This window comes from Labeo rohita, chromosome 1 (genome assembly GCF_022985175.1).
Source record: "Labeo rohita strain BAU-BD-2019 chromosome 1, IGBB_LRoh.1.0, whole genome shotgun sequence".
In the NCBI taxonomy this organism is placed as follows: domain Eukaryota; kingdom Metazoa; phylum Chordata; class Actinopteri; order Cypriniformes; family Cyprinidae; genus Labeo; species Labeo rohita.
This window is the reverse complement of record NC_066869.1, coordinates 30,543,027-30,563,261: the sequence shown is the minus strand read 5'-3', so window position 1 is coordinate 30,563,261 and position 20,235 is coordinate 30,543,027. Positions and strand designations below refer to the sequence as shown.

At 36.4% G+C, this 20,235-nt stretch overlaps 2 protein-coding genes across 3 annotated transcripts in view; both read left to right on the top strand.

Moving 5' to 3' along the window:
• The first annotated feature begins 645 nt into the window (after positions 1-645).
• Positions 646-4,015, top strand: LOC127176822 (helix-loop-helix protein 2-like). 2 transcript variants are annotated; one of them, XM_051128659.1, is made up of 2 exons: positions 646-1,157; positions 2,278-4,015. In XM_051128659.1, exon 2 carries the CDS (start codon positions 2,313-2,315, stop codon positions 2,679-2,681), a length of 369 nt encoding a protein of 122 aa, XP_050984616.1. In that variant the 5' UTR covers positions 646-1,157; positions 2,278-2,312; the 3' UTR covers positions 2,682-4,015. The 2 variants fall into 2 exon arrangements, with proteins under 2 accessions (XP_050984616.1, XP_050984690.1); XM_051128733.1 differs by having other exon boundaries at positions 646-1,169.
• Positions 4,016-10,368: 6,353 nt separating this feature from the next.
• Positions 10,369-20,235, top strand: part of LOC127166411 (vang-like protein 1) — a 67,286-nt gene continuing 57,419 nt past the window's right edge. The window contains exon 1 of the mRNA XM_051111662.1: positions 10,369-10,524. The gene's annotated coding sequence lies outside the window, so the exon portion shown is untranslated. The remainder of the gene's footprint in view (positions 10,525-20,235) is intronic.

Sequence of the window (20,235 nt, the reverse complement as noted above, 5' to 3'; positions counted from 1 at the left end):
AATTCTACATATTGTACATACCATCTGAACCTGCCTGTTTGATTCCCCTATAGCCACAAATCCAGCAGGGTCTCCTCAGCATCATCTGGAACCACCAACTGGCCCCCTGTCCTTACTGCCCACTTGTCCCCAGCTCTCACTATGATCGACATTTTGCTTCAATTCCAACAGTCATACAACTTTTGTGGACTCTCCATCGGTCATTGTGTTACCTCTTGTGCACAATTGTTTGGGCTGTCTTGGTTTAGTTTATGTTGGCTTGAAGATTTGAACAACTTTTTACAAGTTAATCAAATCCATACGTTTAAAAAAAGTTTATTGTGCTTTTGAGCTGTCTCTTATATTCCACAATTAACAAAATACGGACGTGTTTATACAGCAACATACTGTTACGTGTCATGTTTTGTCATATTTTGAAAATACATTTTTTTCTCTGTGTCTTCATTACTACTGCATCTTATCTGAGTTAAGATCATGAAGGAAGTGTGTGTCTGTGTCTTCCAGCGGTCTGACATCTCTGCTCGTGGACCTTGAGGAGATGATGTGTGGAGAGGGGCAAGAGGAAGGTATGATGCGAAGGGGCGGTGTTAGACAATACCACCTCACAAATATATTCCAACCCTCTGTCATTCTGAAGAGCTTTTACTAAGAACTATTCTCTCATACCCTGATCCCTTATAGCCCGACCAGACGACGGAGCTCCAGCGAAATAGAAGAGAAGACAGGATTTACCGGAGATGGTTTTCGAGTCGAGGGCTGTTTTTTATCGCCAGTTCATTTCCAATAATCGCAGTCTTTCTTAAGAGGACTGACAACATTTCAGTACTTTTTCTACAATCTTATCGACACTGCCATCTCTATTGTCTAGAGTCTAGGGTCACGAGGCATCACCTCCAAATTTTTATCTCAAGGCATCATCCATTATTTTTACAGACGCATAACAGTGAAAGGCAGAATTGCTCAGCATCACAATTTTGACAGAGACAGATTTTACCCAATTTGTTTTCGGAGGATTTCAAAGTGCAAGTGAAGAAATATTTAACACGGTGGGATGCTCCATGAAAGAAATAACAGAAAGAAACGCGGATAGAGTAAAGAGTTGGACAGCTTGTAAAGGAAAAGGATCTTCTTTCAAGAGCTGTCAAGCGCATAACACGGTTTGTTGAATTGTTCGTGTCAATTATATTTAACCGCTGTATAATAAGTATTTGTATCTGCTCGAATGTTTTCAAAAGTAGTAACATTTATAGCTTATATAGCATATAAGCTTATAAAGACGTTAATAAGTAATTCCAAAATGTGTGTTGTATATTAAATGTTTAGATTTTTAAGTTTGTTTTAGGCTACACTTATTTTGAAAAGTGTTCCCGCAAATGCTTTGTAGAACTGTTGCTTTACACCTTTTCTTCTATGTAATTCATAAGGTTATAATAACTCATATCGCAGTCCTTCAAGTCTTTTTGTTTGTTTGTTTTGTTTTCAAAACTAACAATTAATAAGACATGTAGACGTTGCAAATATTTAGGATACATGTTGTTTACAATCATTGTGACTGTCCATTATCAACTGTGAGAGAGAATTTATGCTGATCTAAAAGCAAAGTTCCCACAACAGATGTTAACCTTTTGAACCATTTATTATTCTGGTTCCGTTTTGTCCTGTCAGGCAGCACGCGCCAAGCGTTATAGTGTGACAGATGGATGGCTTTAATTGCAGAACGTGACTCGAGAATTATCATATTTGCACTTAATATTGTATGTAGGAAGGGCAACAAAGAGGGTGTGCATTTTTCATTTGTCCTTTTTAAATTGATTTTGGGTATGTGCGTGTTATTAGCACATTATAGCTACACATCGTTTGTTAGCAATGCTAAACTATTTTTAACAATGACATTTTTGTCTCTTTATAAATTATTTTTGATCGAATATTAGATGTTGAAAATGGAAACGCATTTCCCGCAATAATTATAGTAGCAGCAGGCTATAAAATGCTTTAAAATGTAGCCTACCACAATGCTTGCTCTGCATCTTCTGCAAATACAGTGCAGTACAATGAATTTAGTGTGAGAGCTTTTATGACAATGTTAGTATTTGTCTAGCAAAGGATAAAAATATTTTTTTGGAGAACATAAACATGTTTGGGCAACACAAACAAAGAAACAAAGAAACAAAGAAACGACAGATAAAGATCCTTAACAAAACTACAAAACTATGTAAAACTAAAATCCGTTTGTTGTTTTATTAACCCAGCTGTAATTATTAAATATTTGTGTTTCAGGACTTGTGACATTTCTAACTAAGTTGAAACTGAAAATGATGCTGAGTCCAGAACAAACTGATTCTGATCTACCGTGGAGCCAGTCAGATGCTGAAACTATGCTGAACGATATCAAGGTTGGCTGCATCACGGACGAGCCCATGGAGGGAGAGGGCAAGATGAAGTCTTTGGCCCCACAAGCCCTCAGCAGGGAGGAAAAGAGGAGGCGCAGGCGCGCGACAGCGAAATACCGTTCAGCCCACGCCACCCGCGAGAGAATCCGGGTCGAAGCCTTCAACGTTGCCTTTGCCGAACTGAGGAAGCTGTTACCTACACTGCCCCCTGACAAAAAACTGTCCAAGATTGAAATTCTGAGACTAGCTATTTGTTACATTTCATATCTAAATCATGTGTTGGATGTTTAGCACAGGCCCCTCTTAATGATGTGTAACGCAATCCAAGGACACGTTGAGGCCTGTTTGCAGCAAGCATGGTATCCTAATTTCGCAGTTTGCAGCTTTTTGCGCTACCTACACTGGAAGTGCAATTGGAAGAGACCGAAACCACATAAGATGGCTATCACCCAAGTGTTCATTAGACTTTAGACAGGTATTAATGGATTGTAATGAGATATTATAGCGTAGAGAGAAGATAATACCCCCTTTAACCAAAAATGGTGATTGCTCAAAGAGTCGTGAACCATTTAAAAGACTGTGGTCCCTGCTTTAAGCTATACACAGAATAAATGATGCAATAAGGTCGAGAGGGACTTAAAACAAATCGAATAACCTATCTTGTTATTTGTGTATATGGACACACCAGTGTAGAGCGTTTTTAATAGCAGGTCAAAGTACAGAGAAACCCCGTTGCATCACTCTGTGGAACAGTGAAGAATAAACCAGCCCCTCTCCTCCTCTAATAGCTGCTCGGTAGATCTAGTTAGTAGTTGTTTATTCAGGAGGAAATGACGTATAAGTGCCACTCGAATTATGACATCGTGACCATAACCACTCCCATTTAAATATTTATTTGTTATTTATTATATACTTGTTGAAAATATTTTGATATGTTTCACGTCATTTTTATTTGTTGAAAGATTGCTGTTTAGATTAATGTACGTTGGTTGTAAGTAGCTTAAAGAAAAGTTACCATGTGTGTTAGATCTTGTCATTCAGTAATGATAAGATGAAATTGTTAAGCATCAACTTGCACCTTTAGTGTTTATTGATTTAATATATCTATATATTTTGTGATGCAATTAGGTAGATAAATTGGCTGTTTTTGCTCATCAGTTTGTCATGCATTAGAACAACAAATTCAATACAAAGAAATCTTTTTGATTAACAGATATTTAAATCAATGGTCTGTTATGTCATTTGAATTGTAGACCTATGGTTTACGAGACAATAGACTGGCAATTTACTGTATGACCAAAAATTACATCGGAAATTTTACATTTTCTTTTTCTGTGTGTTCACGTGCCGATGTCTGAGATGTTTATATTCATAATCCCACTAAAACATGTGATACAATAAATTAGATTAAGTTATAGTGAGTTGATTTTTTAGTGAAAAATATATCTGCTATCCAAAGATCTATCTTGTATTTTCAGGGTCGTGCCCTTTATTGCTTTATGCACATATTTTGTAGTAGAGTTGCTGTGACAGCTTTGTTTTAATCAAAGTACTTTGTTTTTCATATTTTGATGTTGATTCGTTTTTTCTTTTCTTTTTTTTTTTTTTCTTTCTTTTTTTTTTTTTTTAAATAAAATAACAATAAAAAAATGTTTGATTCTTTAATCATAGATACCGAATAATAAATTAATATAGGCTAGTCTTATTTAAAAATTAAATAGGCCTCTTACAGATTAAATTTGAGCTTCTGACTAATATGTCATGCAAATTTTATTCTTTATTAGCAGTGACATATTTTTATACTTGTGACGTAATTTGCTTTATAGGATACTCCGATTAATTGACGTTCCAAGAGATGTGAATTCAGTCAGAAGCGCAAAGGAAATGATGCAGAGTGGTCAGTCGCGTTGTCGTGTAGGTTTTGCTATCCGTGTGCTTGCTGCTCCTTGTTCTCCCTCTTGGCTGAAAGGCCGTTTCCCTAGAGAGGGGGCAGGTGTTACTCCAGACGAGCCAAGACAACCAAATTACTGGCCGTCTGGCACCTCCCGTGGGAAACAGAGAGAGAGAGAGAGAGAGAGAGAGAGAGAGAGATCTAGTTTTATTCTTACATTTCATTTAAACATATATTATTATATTATACATTTATGTATACATAACACTTCAATATACCATATATAAGTAAAAACAAGGGTGCTAAAACATTATATTTAAGAAATTACACTAAAAAGTGACCAGCAGTTGTTACCTTTAAATAGCTATTTCCACCTGATTTACATAAAAACTAGTTTTGTTTGCATAAATTAATGTATTTAGGTTGATTCAGTATGTTAAATAATATTTTTGACTTCAATAAAACCAGATAATTTAGATGTTACCATTTCTAGCTTAACATTTTTTCCAGTGTAACAAAGAGGTTCACTTACTTTGTTCAGTCTGCCTTGTCAATGATCACTCAGTGTCTTTTATAAAATTTAGAAAATCACAATTGTTTCTGTGCTATTAGTTTAGTAAGATTGATAAAAGTCCTCATTTTATGAGTAATCAATGCAGAAATTCAGATATTTTCAAAGAATTCACAAATGTATTATTGTATCTATAATACAAGCTAACTGAATTCTCACATCCAAAAGGAATCAGAAAGCTAATATAGTTGCAGTATAGCTTCTTAAGCAAACAACTATGCATGTGTGATTATCACTTGCATTATATTATGCATGTGTGATTATCACCTCATTTGTCTCTGACCACAGTATTTTTACCTTTATAATTTCACAGTCAGTGGTTTTAGAAGAACCACTTTTCTTGATAAATATTTTGATTTAATATCTGTTTAATTTAAACTTCTTTTCACCTGCTATCAATCAAAGAACATTTACTCTTGTACATCAGCACTCAAATTCAAACACTGGCTCAGTGATTGAATAATAACGGATAATGCAACTTTGTAATGTCTTGAGACCACCAGAAAGGATTTGAAAGAGCTTCTCTTGTAATCCAGGGCTTAACATGCTTTTTCCAGACGATAATTAACTTTGTGTCTATTATAGGCTGATGTCTCTAAAAGGATTTGACAGTACAAGTTGTAGTGCATTATAACATAAATACTGTGTCATATAGCCAACAAAACACCAGTTTCAATAAAGTCATGTAAAGATCAGAATTTTTCCTGATTTTGGAGAGAGGCAGTGACCTTACACCCATGAAGCACCAAATCAAGTATGAGTTTAGTTAAAAATAATAATAATAATGATTTAAACAAAAAAATATTTTCTACTTTGTCAAAGCAAGGTTCTTTCTTTACCAGAACGTTCTATACACGTTCTAATAACAGTTTTGTAATTTGTTAGATTAGTTATTGAACTTCATGTGTTTTTGAGTTATTGAATTTCATGTGTTTTAAATGTTTTATCCTCTGACATTTTACTTCACTGGTATTGTAAATTACCCATTAATTTATCATGTAGTACTCTAACATTGATTTCAGAAGCAAAGAATGAAAACAGTTGTCATACTTTCCAACACTAGAAAGATCTGACAGTATAATGATTTATTTTCTGTCAAAATGGTTGTTAATACGTTTGCTCTTATTCTGTTTTTATTCTAATTTAAATTGGACTGAAATTAAAATGAATGAAATGCAAAACACTCTAAATTTAAACCAAATACATCACATGGCCAAATGGCTCACCAGCTGAGAATAGTTTTTACCTTACTGAGGAGTATTTATGGTATATGGCCTATCCATTTGCTTTATTTTCATCCATGCTGCAGCTCCAAAACAAATCAAGCTGCCAGCTGTAGTCCTGTTTTGAGTGGGTAACAGACTGTGAATGCAGCCAGCACATGTGTGTTTGTGCATGAGAAAAAGCCATATTGCCTCTCTGTTCACCATGGATTATGTAATGGCAAAGACCTACAAGTGACCATATGTCAGGAAGTGTACAGACGGCCCAGAATCCTATTCACTATTGTCCTGTTTTGTGGCTTCTCCCACCATCATCATTCAGGTACACTTTTCTAGAATCCAAAATGGTACAATATAGGCAGGAGCACATTCCCATTTGTTCCAAATGGAGCTTCTTGTTTTCTGACTGGAGAAACACAAGAAAAAGCAGCCATATGTGCACAGGTCTTACACTGCATTTAAAAGGCAGTGTAAGGGAGTGTCTGCATCTTTCCTCTCCTTCCATTACAATTGTGCTCATCTTCAGTGCCTAAAGCCCATCTCCCTTTGCACCTTCAACCTACTCCTTTCACTCATTCCCTTGATATCCATCAAAGGTGTGTGTTGTAGAATGAGTGTTGCACTAGCAGTGAGGTACAAAGGCAGATCCATGTGTTGAAATGTGGCCCCTGGGATAGGCCACATTATGCTTGCCCACTTCACCAGCAGGGACCCAGGCTGGAGCTGGCTCATGGCCCTTTGTCTCCAAACAGATGGAAATACACTAGAGTAGAGAGAGTGGGAGAGAAGAGGAGAAAAGAAGAAAGGGAATACAGAAAAAAAAAGTCAGTCTGTTCTCATTACCTCACATATTGAGAGCGACACGCTCACAATACGTCAGTGTCGGACAGGCTCTGTCTTATTCAAGCTCATGCTCAGGCCATCTGTACACACAGCACACATGCATTTACACATACACAGCAGTCAGCTTAATATATTTAAATACCTTACAAACTTTATTGCTATATCACTAAATCAAGTGGCAAAATTAAAAGTATGCTTACTGTCTTTGTTAATATTGTTTGTAGTTTTTTCTGAGAGGTTTGTTGTTGTTTAATTTTTTGTACAGTTCTACACAGAGCGATATATTGAATAAAGAGATTTTAAGTCCTTTAACACATTTTCGCTAAACAGTATAAAAGGTATAAACACGAGTCATCTATCTGTCAGACTACAAAACTGAATGATTTCAGGGGCCCAAACAGGCGTGCTGAATAATGACCATCTGCACAATCTTAACACTGGAAAGACAAGTTTTAGAACCCTGCACATCTTTGCAGAAAACCAAAAAGGTGTTGTATACACTCCCTGATTGTTTGATATGTAAACGTTTCAGAATAGCTCCTTCAGTTTCTACAAAATAGAGTCCATTTTCTCTCTCTCTTTTCTCAGAGAAGAGAACGTTTAGCTCCAGTAATATGAACTGAAGAAAGGTTATGACAAGTCCTGACGAGATTATTCAAACGTTGTTCTAACAGTTTTATTGCAATTTTTATCACGTCAAAGATCTAAGGACAAAAAGTCAAGACTTAGATCTTTCTGAAATTGTATCGCCCTCTGTCGGTCGCTTTCCAGTTGTTGCATATTCAAGCGCTATGCTCTGAAAACAGACGTGCACTACATGCATTTGTCCACAAGGTAGTGATCTTTGCTTATTAAAGTGAAAGACGTTTTTTTCACCTATATGACAAGTGTGTATTAACTAATAATTCTTATGTTTACTAACAAATACATTGATGCTTGCACATTGCTTGTAGAAAAAAAAAAGATTACACTATATAGGGTAGACTGAGTACAGTACAGACACTTTACTTTTTTCATCACTGCACAAAATTACACAATTATAGTTATTCATTTGCTTTAATTTAGATTCAGTTAAACAAAATAGGGACACAATATTTACCACTAGAAAAGATATGGCCAACAGTACAAATGTAGACATAGCAGTAAAAATAACAATATACATAAATCTACCCATCACTTAAAACTTTCTGCATTTTTACATTTTCAATCGTTCTGTATGAATTATAAGCTTGTTTCTTCATGGGGACCTAAAAAAATGTTCCCATAAGGTTAGAATTTACTGGTATTACTATACTTGTGGGGACATTTGGTCCCCATAATATAGGTAATACCAGTACACACCCACAGCCTGTGAATATGCATTTTATTTTCTATGATTGAACTGTTACTGTATACATAGCAACCTATAAAGGGTATATCAACTGTACCCACCTACCACCTTGTATATTTCCTAAAATGCTATGTTATCCTTTTTAACATTTATATTTAAAAATATGTCCATTAATAATAGACATTTGAAATATCACAAATATCTTTTTTTTTTAACCATAATTTGCATAGCATATGTGTAAATGTGACTTTTAACCTTATATCATAACACTGTACAACTAAACAGCACGTAAAGCAATAGGACATCAGTCCGGGTACAGTTGACGCACTCTTAAAAATAAAGGTTCCAAAAGGGTGTCATTTTTATAGTGATGCTATAGAAAAAACATTTTTGGTTCCCCAAAGAACCTTTCAGTGAACCGTTCCTAAAAGAACCATTTTAAAGAACATTTTAAACATCTAAAGAACCATTTTTGACGACACTGTGTGTACTGTGTCTTAACCATACCCAACTGAAAAGATTCAGCATGGCACAATATCATAAAATATCTCCATTTTTAGAGTGCAGAGTAATGTTTGCAATGGTATATGTTAAGTTTAACAATCATAAAAGAATAATAAGCTATTCATTGGGAAAGGGACATGGTGAAATGAAAATCTCACCTTGGAAGAGAAAACTTTTCCCGATATCTCTGGAGTGGAAAGAAGCACACATTTAAAATTTCCCACGATCAAAGACAACATTAATACACATGTGTGGAGTAAAAATCACGGCTCAAGGTTCCTGTGTATGCAAGTTATTTAAGGTGTTTCAACTGTACACATGTCTCAAATCTACTCAGTCTACCCTAAAACTGAAATGAAAAAAAAACTGCAAATTAACCTGAATGGCTGAAACTGCTGTAACTCTGCTTCATTTCAGTTACCATTCATATTTATATCTGTCTGCAGCCTCAAGCAGTTTGCCAGAGACTTGGCATGAATTTTGCAATAGCTGTAATGCAACTGCTTTTGCCATGTTTGTGAAGCCCCATGGAGCCGGAAAAAGGTCTAAGTCAAAGGTCATGAACTCAGCATGACCCCAGGACCTTCTTAATCATTAGTGTTATGTGTGAAATGAGTAAAAAACAAGATGAAATGAGTCAAAAAACCATCTGAATGTAAGTGTCTGCTGACTAACATTATAATAGAAATGTGACAACAAGTTTTAAGTGTAATCATTAAAGTTTTGTTAAATTAAAGCCCACAGTGAAATCAAGTCAAGTCACCCTTATTTCTGTAGTGTTTTATACTATACAGATTGTGCGTCCACACAACATCTTCACAGAAATAAATAGCAAAAACAATTAAGGAAACTTTTATACTATGAAGACGGTTCTGCTGGAAAATAGCTAAGAGACAATAGTGTCCTTCATATCTTTGGTTAGTTCAAATCAATAACAGTGTGAAGTAAATCGGTCAGCTAGACGCAGCTCTACATTAGGCAGCAATGCTGCTATTCAGTTTGAGTCAGTTTAGTGTTGATTCAATGCAGTTCAGTATTAGTGTTGATGTTGCAAGCTGTGATTCGGCTGTAAAGCAGCTCTACAGAAAACAATAGTGCCAGCTTAATTCAGTTCAAGTTTTGTTCTCATCCAATGGTGTCAATCAACGCTGCCATATAGATAAATTACAAAAAGAAGTTTAAACTGGTCTGTAACTTTTCTAAAAATAAAATTTAATATTTCACTGTCCCTGGGCATTTACAGACAATTTCAAACTTCTTTCTGTATTGTACCTGCTTAATTATATATTATATAGCCTATTAAAGTGTAGGTATGTGCTCTATGTATGTACTGTATGTTTTTTTTCTCCTCACTGCCTTTATTTAACGTCCATATCCTTTTACAGATGTTGTGTTAGAACATGGGAATGTTTTTTTTTTTTTTTTGGCATAGGAATCGTGTGCTGTTGTATATTGTTGTACATCGTTTTTGTTCGTTGCATAATGAAATTCTATTCTATTCTATTCTATTCTATTTCTATTCTAAGTGTCTAGTTACCCACAGTAGGCGTTATTAATATAGTCGGTAACTGTTGTTCCCCTAGCGCTTCATGTTCGTACTGCACTTTCGTCTCACTTCTAAAGGAAGCACTGCCCCTCGGCAAATCCCAATGTATTGAGCTGATTCTGTATTGGAATATCGGTCACTTTAAGTCTGGGACGTATTCACGGATTATATATCAAACAAATTCGCTGTTCCATTCTCTCCATTAGAACTCCACGATTCGGTAAAGGTGAGTTGTTATATCGACGGAATGCCATAAAGCGTTCTGCCGCTGTAAGCTTAGCTTGCTATAGAACTGCTATGACACTTGTGAATTCTCAAACTTGTATTGTTTTAATATCCTATTATCAACTGATTATTAAATCTTTTCAGTACTGTTTTATTTATTTAGCCTTACCCTGTGGGTATACACAGAATTCATTTTGACAATTGTCTTATCCTGTCGGCCACCAGCTAGAGAGCAGAACACGACCAGATGCCCATACATGTACGCTGTACAGTGATTTTTTTTTTTACTGGACTTAAAATGACATACTTTATTTGCGGCGAGTTCCCACAGTAACAGTGGACAATGTCCCGGTGTTTGAAACAGCTTTGGAGAAACATGCTGAGTGCTTTAGGACCAGTGTTGTTACTGAAACACATGTCGGACAAAATACTTCGGCATATCGAAACATGGACACATTGTAAAAAACTGTGTTGCTACGTTTAATAACCTTTTTTTAGGAACACAGCCATAGGTGTCGCTGACACGCTTCTTACGTGACAAGCTAAATATCGCTTCTTCTCTTCCAAACTTAAGTCTCTCCTGTTTGGGAAGGGTTTACAGCGGTCTTCCTCCTGTCTGTGTCGGTTAGTCGTAAGGTATAGGCTATATAATTCAATTTATGGTTAATGGAGTAAGGCAAGACGCTTGAGGCCCAGAACAGACCGGGGCTTTTCCTACAGCGTCGGCCATTTATTTGAGTTGTAGGAGGCTACAGGTACAACTGAGAGTTGGCAAACAAACAATTATTGGTTTCTCACCATTAAATAAAACAAAGGCTTCACTTGACTGTTGTATACAATGCTTAAGCAAAAAGCCAAAACTGAACTGTCAGTTTCAGGGAAAAAGGGTTATGGTTGTCAATCCTGTAAATGCTCAATGTAAACAACACATCAGAACACTTTCTCATGACCAGAATCCATCTTCCATAAGTTTAATTCAATAAAACTTTAAAATTAGTAAATTTTTAAAATATCTATCCTTTGTAATTTTTTAAAACTGTCTTTTATGCTTCACTGAGCACCATAAACTTTTATATGATTTATCTGCAGAATAATCTGTCATTTTTGTCAGCTCTTTATCTTCGATTATCCAAAACATTCTAGCAGTCATTTCCTGAAGCTCAGTTCTTTGTAGCTTGTCACACAGAAAAATGCTGTGTTGCGATGACTTTTTTGTTATAAAACATGCACAACCTGTTGCCAAAGAGAAAACCATTTAGCAACATGGAGATTCCTGCCATCCCATGAATTATTCAGCACTGTCAGTTATATAGATTATATCTGTGCTTGAACCTCTGATGGCTGGAAATTTCATGATTATTATCTGTACAGTTTACACAGGATTACGCAGGACCGTGACAGTGTCTGCTACATACCTGTCATGCAGCTACAATTTCAAAGCGATTTAATAATGGCAACACCCTTTTTTGAAAGACAGCAATGAAATGGCTCTTTAAACGGTAGGCAGGCCTATCTCTCATAGTTGTTGAATATAAGCTGCCAACTTTTTACACATTCAGCGTGAGACTCACGCAACTGACACTTTTCTCACACTCTCATGCCACACGTCCATTTTCTCAGGCAGTAAAAACCACAAATTGAAAATATTATAGTAGGATTTTAGCAAAACAGATTTGGTAAAGGCTCCAGTGTGTACTTGTGTTTGTGCTCTTGATTGTTTTTTGTAGCACTGAGCAATGCAGCCAATCAAACATACCTGTTGATTCTAGAACACCTCTGATTGGCCATTTCATTCAAATCAGTCATAATTCGCTCTTGGCTAAACCCCAAATTTTGTTCAGTGATTTGTTCAGAGATTGTGATGAACTTAAAGGAGAAGTCCACTTCCAAAACAAAGATTTACATATAATGTACTCACCCCCTTGTCATCCAAGATGTTTATGTCCTTCTTTTTTTCAGTCGTAAAGAAATTATGTTTTTTGAGGAAAACATTTCTGCATTTTTCTCCATATAATGGACTGGTATGGTGCCCTGATTTTGAACTTCCAAAAAGCAGTTTAAATGCGGCTTCAAACGATCCCAAATGCGGTTGTAAATGGTCCCAGCAGAGGAGGAAGGGTCTTATCTAGCGAAACAATCAATTATTTTCATTAAAAAAATACAATGTAAATACTTTTTAATCTCAAACGTTCGTCTTGCCTTTCTCTCCATGAACTCTGTGTATTCTGACTCAAGACAGTTGGGGTATGTCGAAAAACTCCAATCATATTTTCTCCCTCAACTTCAAAAATCATTTCAAAATCATCCTACATCACTGCAGAAGTTCCAACCCAGTCTTTGCAATATGGACATGCAAAGAAGATCAAACGGTAAAACAGTGATATAGGACGATTTCGAAGTTCAGGGAGAGCATGAGATGGGAGTTTTTCGACATACTCTAACTGTCACAGACCGGAACAAACACAGTCTGTAAGTGACACCTTTTTAATGATTATACAGTGTATATATATATATATATATATATATAATCTGTTCAGAATTATAGCAGGATACCTTACAGAATACCCTGTACAAGCAGCATAGTTTAAGGGAGTGACATAAATCCCTCATCCCTCACATAATTGCGGGATTCGTTTTTGATTGTGAGAAGTTTGTTTGTCAAAAAAAACAAAAAACAAGTTCATTAAGCAATGTAAATGTGGACTAATAGATTAATAGAAAAAATTGTGGATATAATTATTTGTACACAAATGTGTACATATATATATATATATATATATATATATATATCCCCCACCCAACCCACTGTGGAAATTCTCACTCCGAGTTGAACTCAAAAGTTGGCAGCCCAGCTGGTCACACAGTGCAATGTCTTGAATCCATCTTGAATCCAAAAAAAAAACAAAAAACAGATTGAGTCTGATTCCTCTAAGGTCTTGTGTTATAAAAAGAGCCATATGTTGGTTTTACTTTTTAGTTAACACCAATAGATGTTTTTTTGGAATAATTGTTTTTTTTATTTTATTTTTTTGTAACTGTGCCTTTGAACGATTACATAATTGTGGCATCTGAAATTGTGATCAATGATTAGAAATTCGATTAATTGTGCAGCCATACCCTACAGCCAATGAGAGAGCCAGATACAAGACAAGGGAACGTTCAGGGGGTGGTCATAGATGCAACAGAACATCAGCATGCATGGCTTCTGCAAACATCTCTCCTTCATATTGTTCTGTTTTATTTTTCACTGCAAATCAGTGTACAAACATCTTGGACTGCAAACTTTTTGCAGGATACTGTTTTTGACAAGAATAACTCCATTCTCTCTTTTGTGTGATTTCTGTATCAAATCTTACGTATGTTTGGTTGTGAAACGTAGTTTGTAGACCTGATGAAGTTGTCGGAGATTCCTTTTATTGAGAAGTTGTGTAATGTCTGACCCCCCCTGTCACTGATCCATTGTGTGGTGTGCACACAACAACTAAGGTACCCCAGACAGTCATGCAGTGTGAAAAGAGCAGCGAATCCGATGACTGAAAATCGTGCGGTGTGAACCCAGCATAACAGTGTGAGGCATTCACACAGAATGCATTGTTGCATTCCACTGCGTTGCTTTTTGACTTTTTATATATATATATATAAACAATAACAAAAAACTACTAGACCTTTTATTTTTCTCACTCTGCTGCAATGCCTCTCTCATTTTTTAAAATGCAAAAACGCGTTCTGTGTGATTGGCCTCTAACAGGAGAAAACAAAGCGTTAGCACACTATGTGAACATATACAAAGGAACAGCCTACTTCCCGTTTTAGTTTTTTCTCCATTTTAAAGTCTTCCAGATTGTCAAAATTCTGTAGCCTGTCAAAATTCAACCATTTGACTGCAATTTAAAGGGATAGTTTACCCAAAAATTTAAATTCAATCATTAACAACCATCTTGTTGTTCCAAACCTGTAAGACCTTTGTTCATCTTTGGAACACAAATTCATATTTTTTTGATGAAATTCGAAACTCTTCTGACCCTGCACAGACAGAAAAAAACATTCAAGGCCCAGAAAGGTAGTAAGAACATTGATTGAAATAGTCCATGTGGCGGGAGTGATTCAGCCTTAATTTTATAAAGCTATGAGAATACTTTTTGTGCACAAAGAAAACAACAGTAACAAATTAATTCAACAATTTTCATAAAACAAGTTTCCCAAATAAGACAGGCTTATTTCAGTTTGTCTGACTTATTGTCAGTTGATTTGTTTCCATAAAGCAAATATACCATAGCTCAAGCTCAGTCACTATGGCAACTTTTGCTAGGAAACTAACCTAGTAAGGCTAGGGATAGCTCGATACCATAATTTCAGCTTCGGTACAATGCCAGAATGTAATACCTCTGTATCAATACTAAATAGATACCATAGGTGACAAATAAGCAGCCTCAAAAGATAAGTGAATTGAAAATAATTTTATATATATATAAATAATAATAATAATAATAATAATAATAATAATAAAAACAGATTTATATTTTAATACCTTTGTATCAAACTGTTGTTGTCGAACTGACAACACATGATTTATAACTACGCTTGCATGCTAGGGATGGGACAATACATCGATTCGTGGATCGATTCTGAGATCTTTCGAAAGCGTCGCCATTCTCTTTGGAATCGATTCTGAGCTTAGATTTTAACAGAAGATGGCGCTCTAATTTAGTTTTATCCGCACACTCAAATGCTCATGAAAAAGAGTGCTGACCAGCACTTGTGCGTTCGGCTGAGTCATGCAATTTCACCTCGGCTCAGAATGCTTTTATGACGCAAGATTATTGTAAACACAGCCCACTGTGAACACCCTTGTAATTCGCTTCAACCTTTTCAAATTGTATAAATGATTATTTTAGGTTCAAGTGCATGTAAGGATTTTGGAACAAGCAGAGCACGGCTGTTTCTAAAGCAAGCAGTGCCATCTGCTGTTCAAAACTAAACACAGAAATGATTTGAGAAAGAATCGCGATGTGTTCTGAAAATAGAATACTGAATCATTTCTCGATTCGCGTTGCAACGATTTATCGTCCCATCCCTATTGCATACAGGTGCAGTAAGGTCAGTTAGTTCACCTTTATCATCTGTTTTGTATGCAAAGTAATGGCATATTTCACTTCTGCTCTTCTCTTTATTCATTAATTTCGGGCACGTTGATAGAGTTTTATCTGTTTGATCCATCGCGTTTTGTTGTCACATTTACCGGTTGCGCAGCAACAGCAGCGTATGGAATACCGAATTGAGCAAATTTATGATATCGTACCGTTTGAAATATAATATATACCGGTATTTTTCCAATACCAGTATACTGCGCATCCAGGGGCAGGCTAACTGTTAGGGTATCAGGGTATCAACATGGATCAAAGCTAGGTCAAACTTACCATAGGTACAGTACAAGGAATACTACAACTAAACCAAAACAGAATGAGACTGTTACTTCTGTTTATTTTTATTATCACAAGAAATGATGTGAGGATAAAGTTCAGTGAAATTCATCCTGTCCCATTTTCATCAAGGGCAAGTGTTTGGAAAAAATATTATATTACTGATCTTTTGTTATTAAGGGAAGTAGGGATGTGCCCAAATAGTGAATCTGTATTTGGAAAGACACGGAAAAGGAACAGCGTGTTCTACGGAGCCACTAGAAGGACATAGTTAACCGCTTGCTAGTGATAGCCTGTTACATTAGAGTACATAATATATATTTTACTTACCACATAAACAGAGTAAGGAGAGATGACTGATTGGACGATGCCGAATGATTTGCAGATCCTGAACACCACTGACAAAAATCTAATTTTGTAAAATATGTAGAACATCTGTACTTACATTATATTGTCTATTGTATATTGTCTTTCACATATTTATTCTAATCACTCGTTTATTTGTCTATTGTTTGTGTCTTTTCATTTTTGTTATCTGTGTCTTGTCACTTGTGATCCTGTCTGTGCACTGGAAGCTTCTGTGGCCAAGACAAATTCCTTGTGTGTAAGCGACTTGACTGCCACTCCATATGATCGCTAATCTCAAAAATGAAAGCAAAATGCAAATGCACATTCAAAAGCGGTATCAATGCCCCATATATTAATATCGCCTCCTTGATGCCCACAATTTATATACAGTATAATTACCCAGTGTTTTGTATTTAGGGGTTTTGTAGTATGTGTCATTTCCTTTCTGCAGAAAGAAACATGTTCATGAACACGGTATGATTTATTAGGAAGTTAATAGGAAACACTGATTTCCTGAGTCAGGACTACCCATTTTGTTTTGAAAAACTGGTGCATTTGATGTTCAGTGTGCACAAAAAAATTGATTAAAAATTGTAAATCGTGAAAATTGAAAAACCATGAATCGGTTTTTAATTGAATCGTGACCCTTAGAAACGATTTGAATTGAATCGTGAGGTACTGAAAGATTCCCACCCCTACTCCTGACACAATCAGTCTTAGACGTCCATCTTGCATTCATCTAACAAATGCTTGTTAAGAATGTCTATATTAGAATATTACTCTTTTGGCCATAAATAAAAATATCCTCATCCATCACACTTTTAACAGCATGTAGCTGTGATCGGCATGATTAGAGACTGCAAAACTACGAAAAACCTCATACAGTTTGGTATGGAAAGAGGGTTTATGCAGAAGCAGAGTGTAGAATTAAAGTGTTAAGATATGATTATAGAATAAAAGCATGGAGTTATGGCCAGCAGTTGACACTCAGCAGATCTGCAGCCTAAAGGAAGCATCATTTCTATAGTCACACACTGTTGTGAAAGGGGAAGACGATACTTAAGGTGTCAGTTTACGGCACGTTCACAGTGGTTGAAACTTGGTGCTGACGTGACCGTCATAGTGAGAACAGCCAGTCACATTACTTTTCTGGTGTTGCATGAACGCGATCTGATTGGCTGACGCCTGCACTGTTGCTTCAAAAGTTAAAAAGTTTTAAACTTTTGCCACGAGCAACGCCAGATAAGCGACACAACGGACCTTGGCAACACTTGATTTCACACCATTCAAAGTAAATGAGAATGAGACTATGTTCAGTACTTGCACGTCTCACCCATTTCAAAACAAAGTCCTGATGCAATTAGTTAAAGCTCCCACCAGTTGATCTTTGCTGAGGTTTTGTTGTTGAGATAGAACCGGTTTGGTACAGAAGGTCTTTGATGAACGGAAAAGACAAGGCTACAGCCTGGCACAAACCTAGCGGTCCCTACAAGACTTCAGTTTCTCAGAATCTGTGATCTTGTGATTGGTGATCTTTTAAAGTGTGAAGATGTCACACCCTTGAGCTCTGAAGTAGGGTTGTTGGAGTCAGTTATAGTAAGCCTTAAAAGTTTCATGCTGACCCTGTTTGGTGACCAGAGCAGCGAATCTGACTCTGGGTCAGAGAATTCTTTTATCAAGGCTCGTTTCAACTGCTGGTAGTCTGATTTGAGTTTTTCTGGCTGCTGGTCTAGGAAGCTCTGTTTCTCCATGCCGGATTTATCCAAATCAGATAGTCTATCTTGGGTGGTCACATTGGCCCTGAATCTGGCATCTTTGTCCAAGAGATCAGAATTTGCTGTTTTTAAAGGGGTCATTGGATGCCCATCTTCCACAAGTTGATATGATTCTTTAGGGTCTTGAAAAGTCTATAATATACTTTGGTTAAAAATTCTCAGTGGTAGTGTAAAATAACACCCTTTTTGCCTTGTCACAATGAGCTCTGCAAAAATCAACCTTTTCTGATGGATTGCTCCATTAAATACAAGTAAGCTCAGCTCAGATGTCAGGAGTAAATGACAACCACTATGTTCATTATTACATCCAGCAACACAACACCTCAATCGCTCAGTCTGAGATATTCTTGTCTAACTTACATCCCCACTCCAGCATTGAAACAATGGAGGTTGGACTGTTACAGCTGATTTAGGGCGGGTCTGAGGTAAGACGCTCATGTCAATCAACTTTTGTGGGAGCAGGCATCTGAGACTGGCCCAATTTGAAGAAGGATTTTATTTTTATTCAGATAAATTAAAAACCACTGCATGGATTTTTATCATTATAGGGTAGATGTGTACATACACTGCAAACACACATTAATGTTCAAACAACATGTAAAAGTGAACTTTGCATCCGATGACCCCTTTAACAGTGACTCTGTGTGTCCTGAGGTCATTAGGTGTTTCAGGTTTTTTTCGAGTCAGACATTCTCACCCAGGCAATGCTGGAAAGGTTGATCAAGCCCGACTTGTGTCGTGGTGCTTGGTGCATGGTGACATATCAACTCATCGTGAGCTAGCAGTAATAGTGTCAAAATATGTCAAAATGTCTGTCTTGGCGAGTATTTACACAAAGACAGTCAGTTCTATATTAAAGGAGAACTCTACTTCCAGAACAACAATTTACAAATAATTTACTCACCCCCTTGTCATCCAAGATGTTCATGTCTTTCTGTCTTCAGTCTTGAAGAAATTATGGTTTTTAAGGAAAGCATTTCAGGATTTTTCTCCATATAATGGACTTCATTGGTGCCAGGATTTTGAACTTCCAAAATGCAGTTTAAATGCAGCTTAAAAGGGCTCTAAACAATCCCAGCTGGTGAAGAAGGGTCTTATCTATCTGTAGTTTCGCCTACGTTCTGCGTGACCTTTGGAAGTGATTCAGTAGTATGCCCAGAGCCTGTGCTACACAAGCTTTTGTGCTTAAAAAGTAAACAAATTTTTATTTTGATAGTTTCGCTAAAAAAGACCCTTCTTCCTTGGCTGGGATCGGTCAAACATCTTACCCAGGCTCTTAACTGTTTTCCATAATGGGTATTTGTTGCCAAGTATAAAGCAAAACTTGGTGGTGACCTTCCCTTTCTTTAGCGCTTCTTTTTCACTGATTTTCATAGTATTTTCTCCATAGTATGGACTGGGCTTGTTGTGGTAGTCTGTGTTACCAGTGTTACCAGTGTTAAGCTGCAACACTTGGCCATCGCGACACCACCCCATTTTTGTTTATTTATTTATTTTGTAGTAATAAAATCATGTTGCTCAGTTAGAGAACAGACAGTACAATTATAAACTGAATGTGGCTGCTCAATGCAGTGTGCCTAACAACAGTCACATCACAGATCAGTGACAGGAGTCAAATTTCGTTTATCACATGAGGAGAAGGTGATTTTGGCAGCTTATTGGAAGAACATTCGTTTCTTATTTATTTGATTCCATTGATTGTTTGCTGATTTTCAGTTTTTTATTAAATTAACTTTGTGGAAGTTGTTTTTTATTTTATATTAGGCCTATACCATGGTGTATTTCTATTCATTTTGTTAATAAATTAATCATTCTATCTTTAATGTAAGTGAGTTTGTCATTGTACTGTTTTGTTGTTGTCGATTCAGTCACTTGGCGGCGAATTGCTGCTATTTGGAAACTGAAAGTAAAATGCGCACAGACATTTACAAGCAATTTAAAAGCAAAGAAAAGTGTGGAAAAAGAGAGAAAACTCTAATGAACTACCCCCCAACCCCTCCCTTGGTGATACCAGTAGACCCCCTCTAGTAAATCAAATGTCTCCCCAGTTTGCATGTTGGGGAGCTACTCTGTACATGGTGCAGCTGATTTCTGTTGCATCAGCAACCATTGAGCTTGCTGCTCAACATTCAAATACTTGGCCACTATTTGGCTATTTGTTAAAGGGGT

Bases quoted from the DNA above. Each gene is read 5' to 3' on its own strand.
- LOC127176822 (XM_051128659.1), top strand. From the start codon at position 2,313: ATGATGCTGAGTCCAGAACAAACTGATTCTGATCTACCGTGGAGCCAG.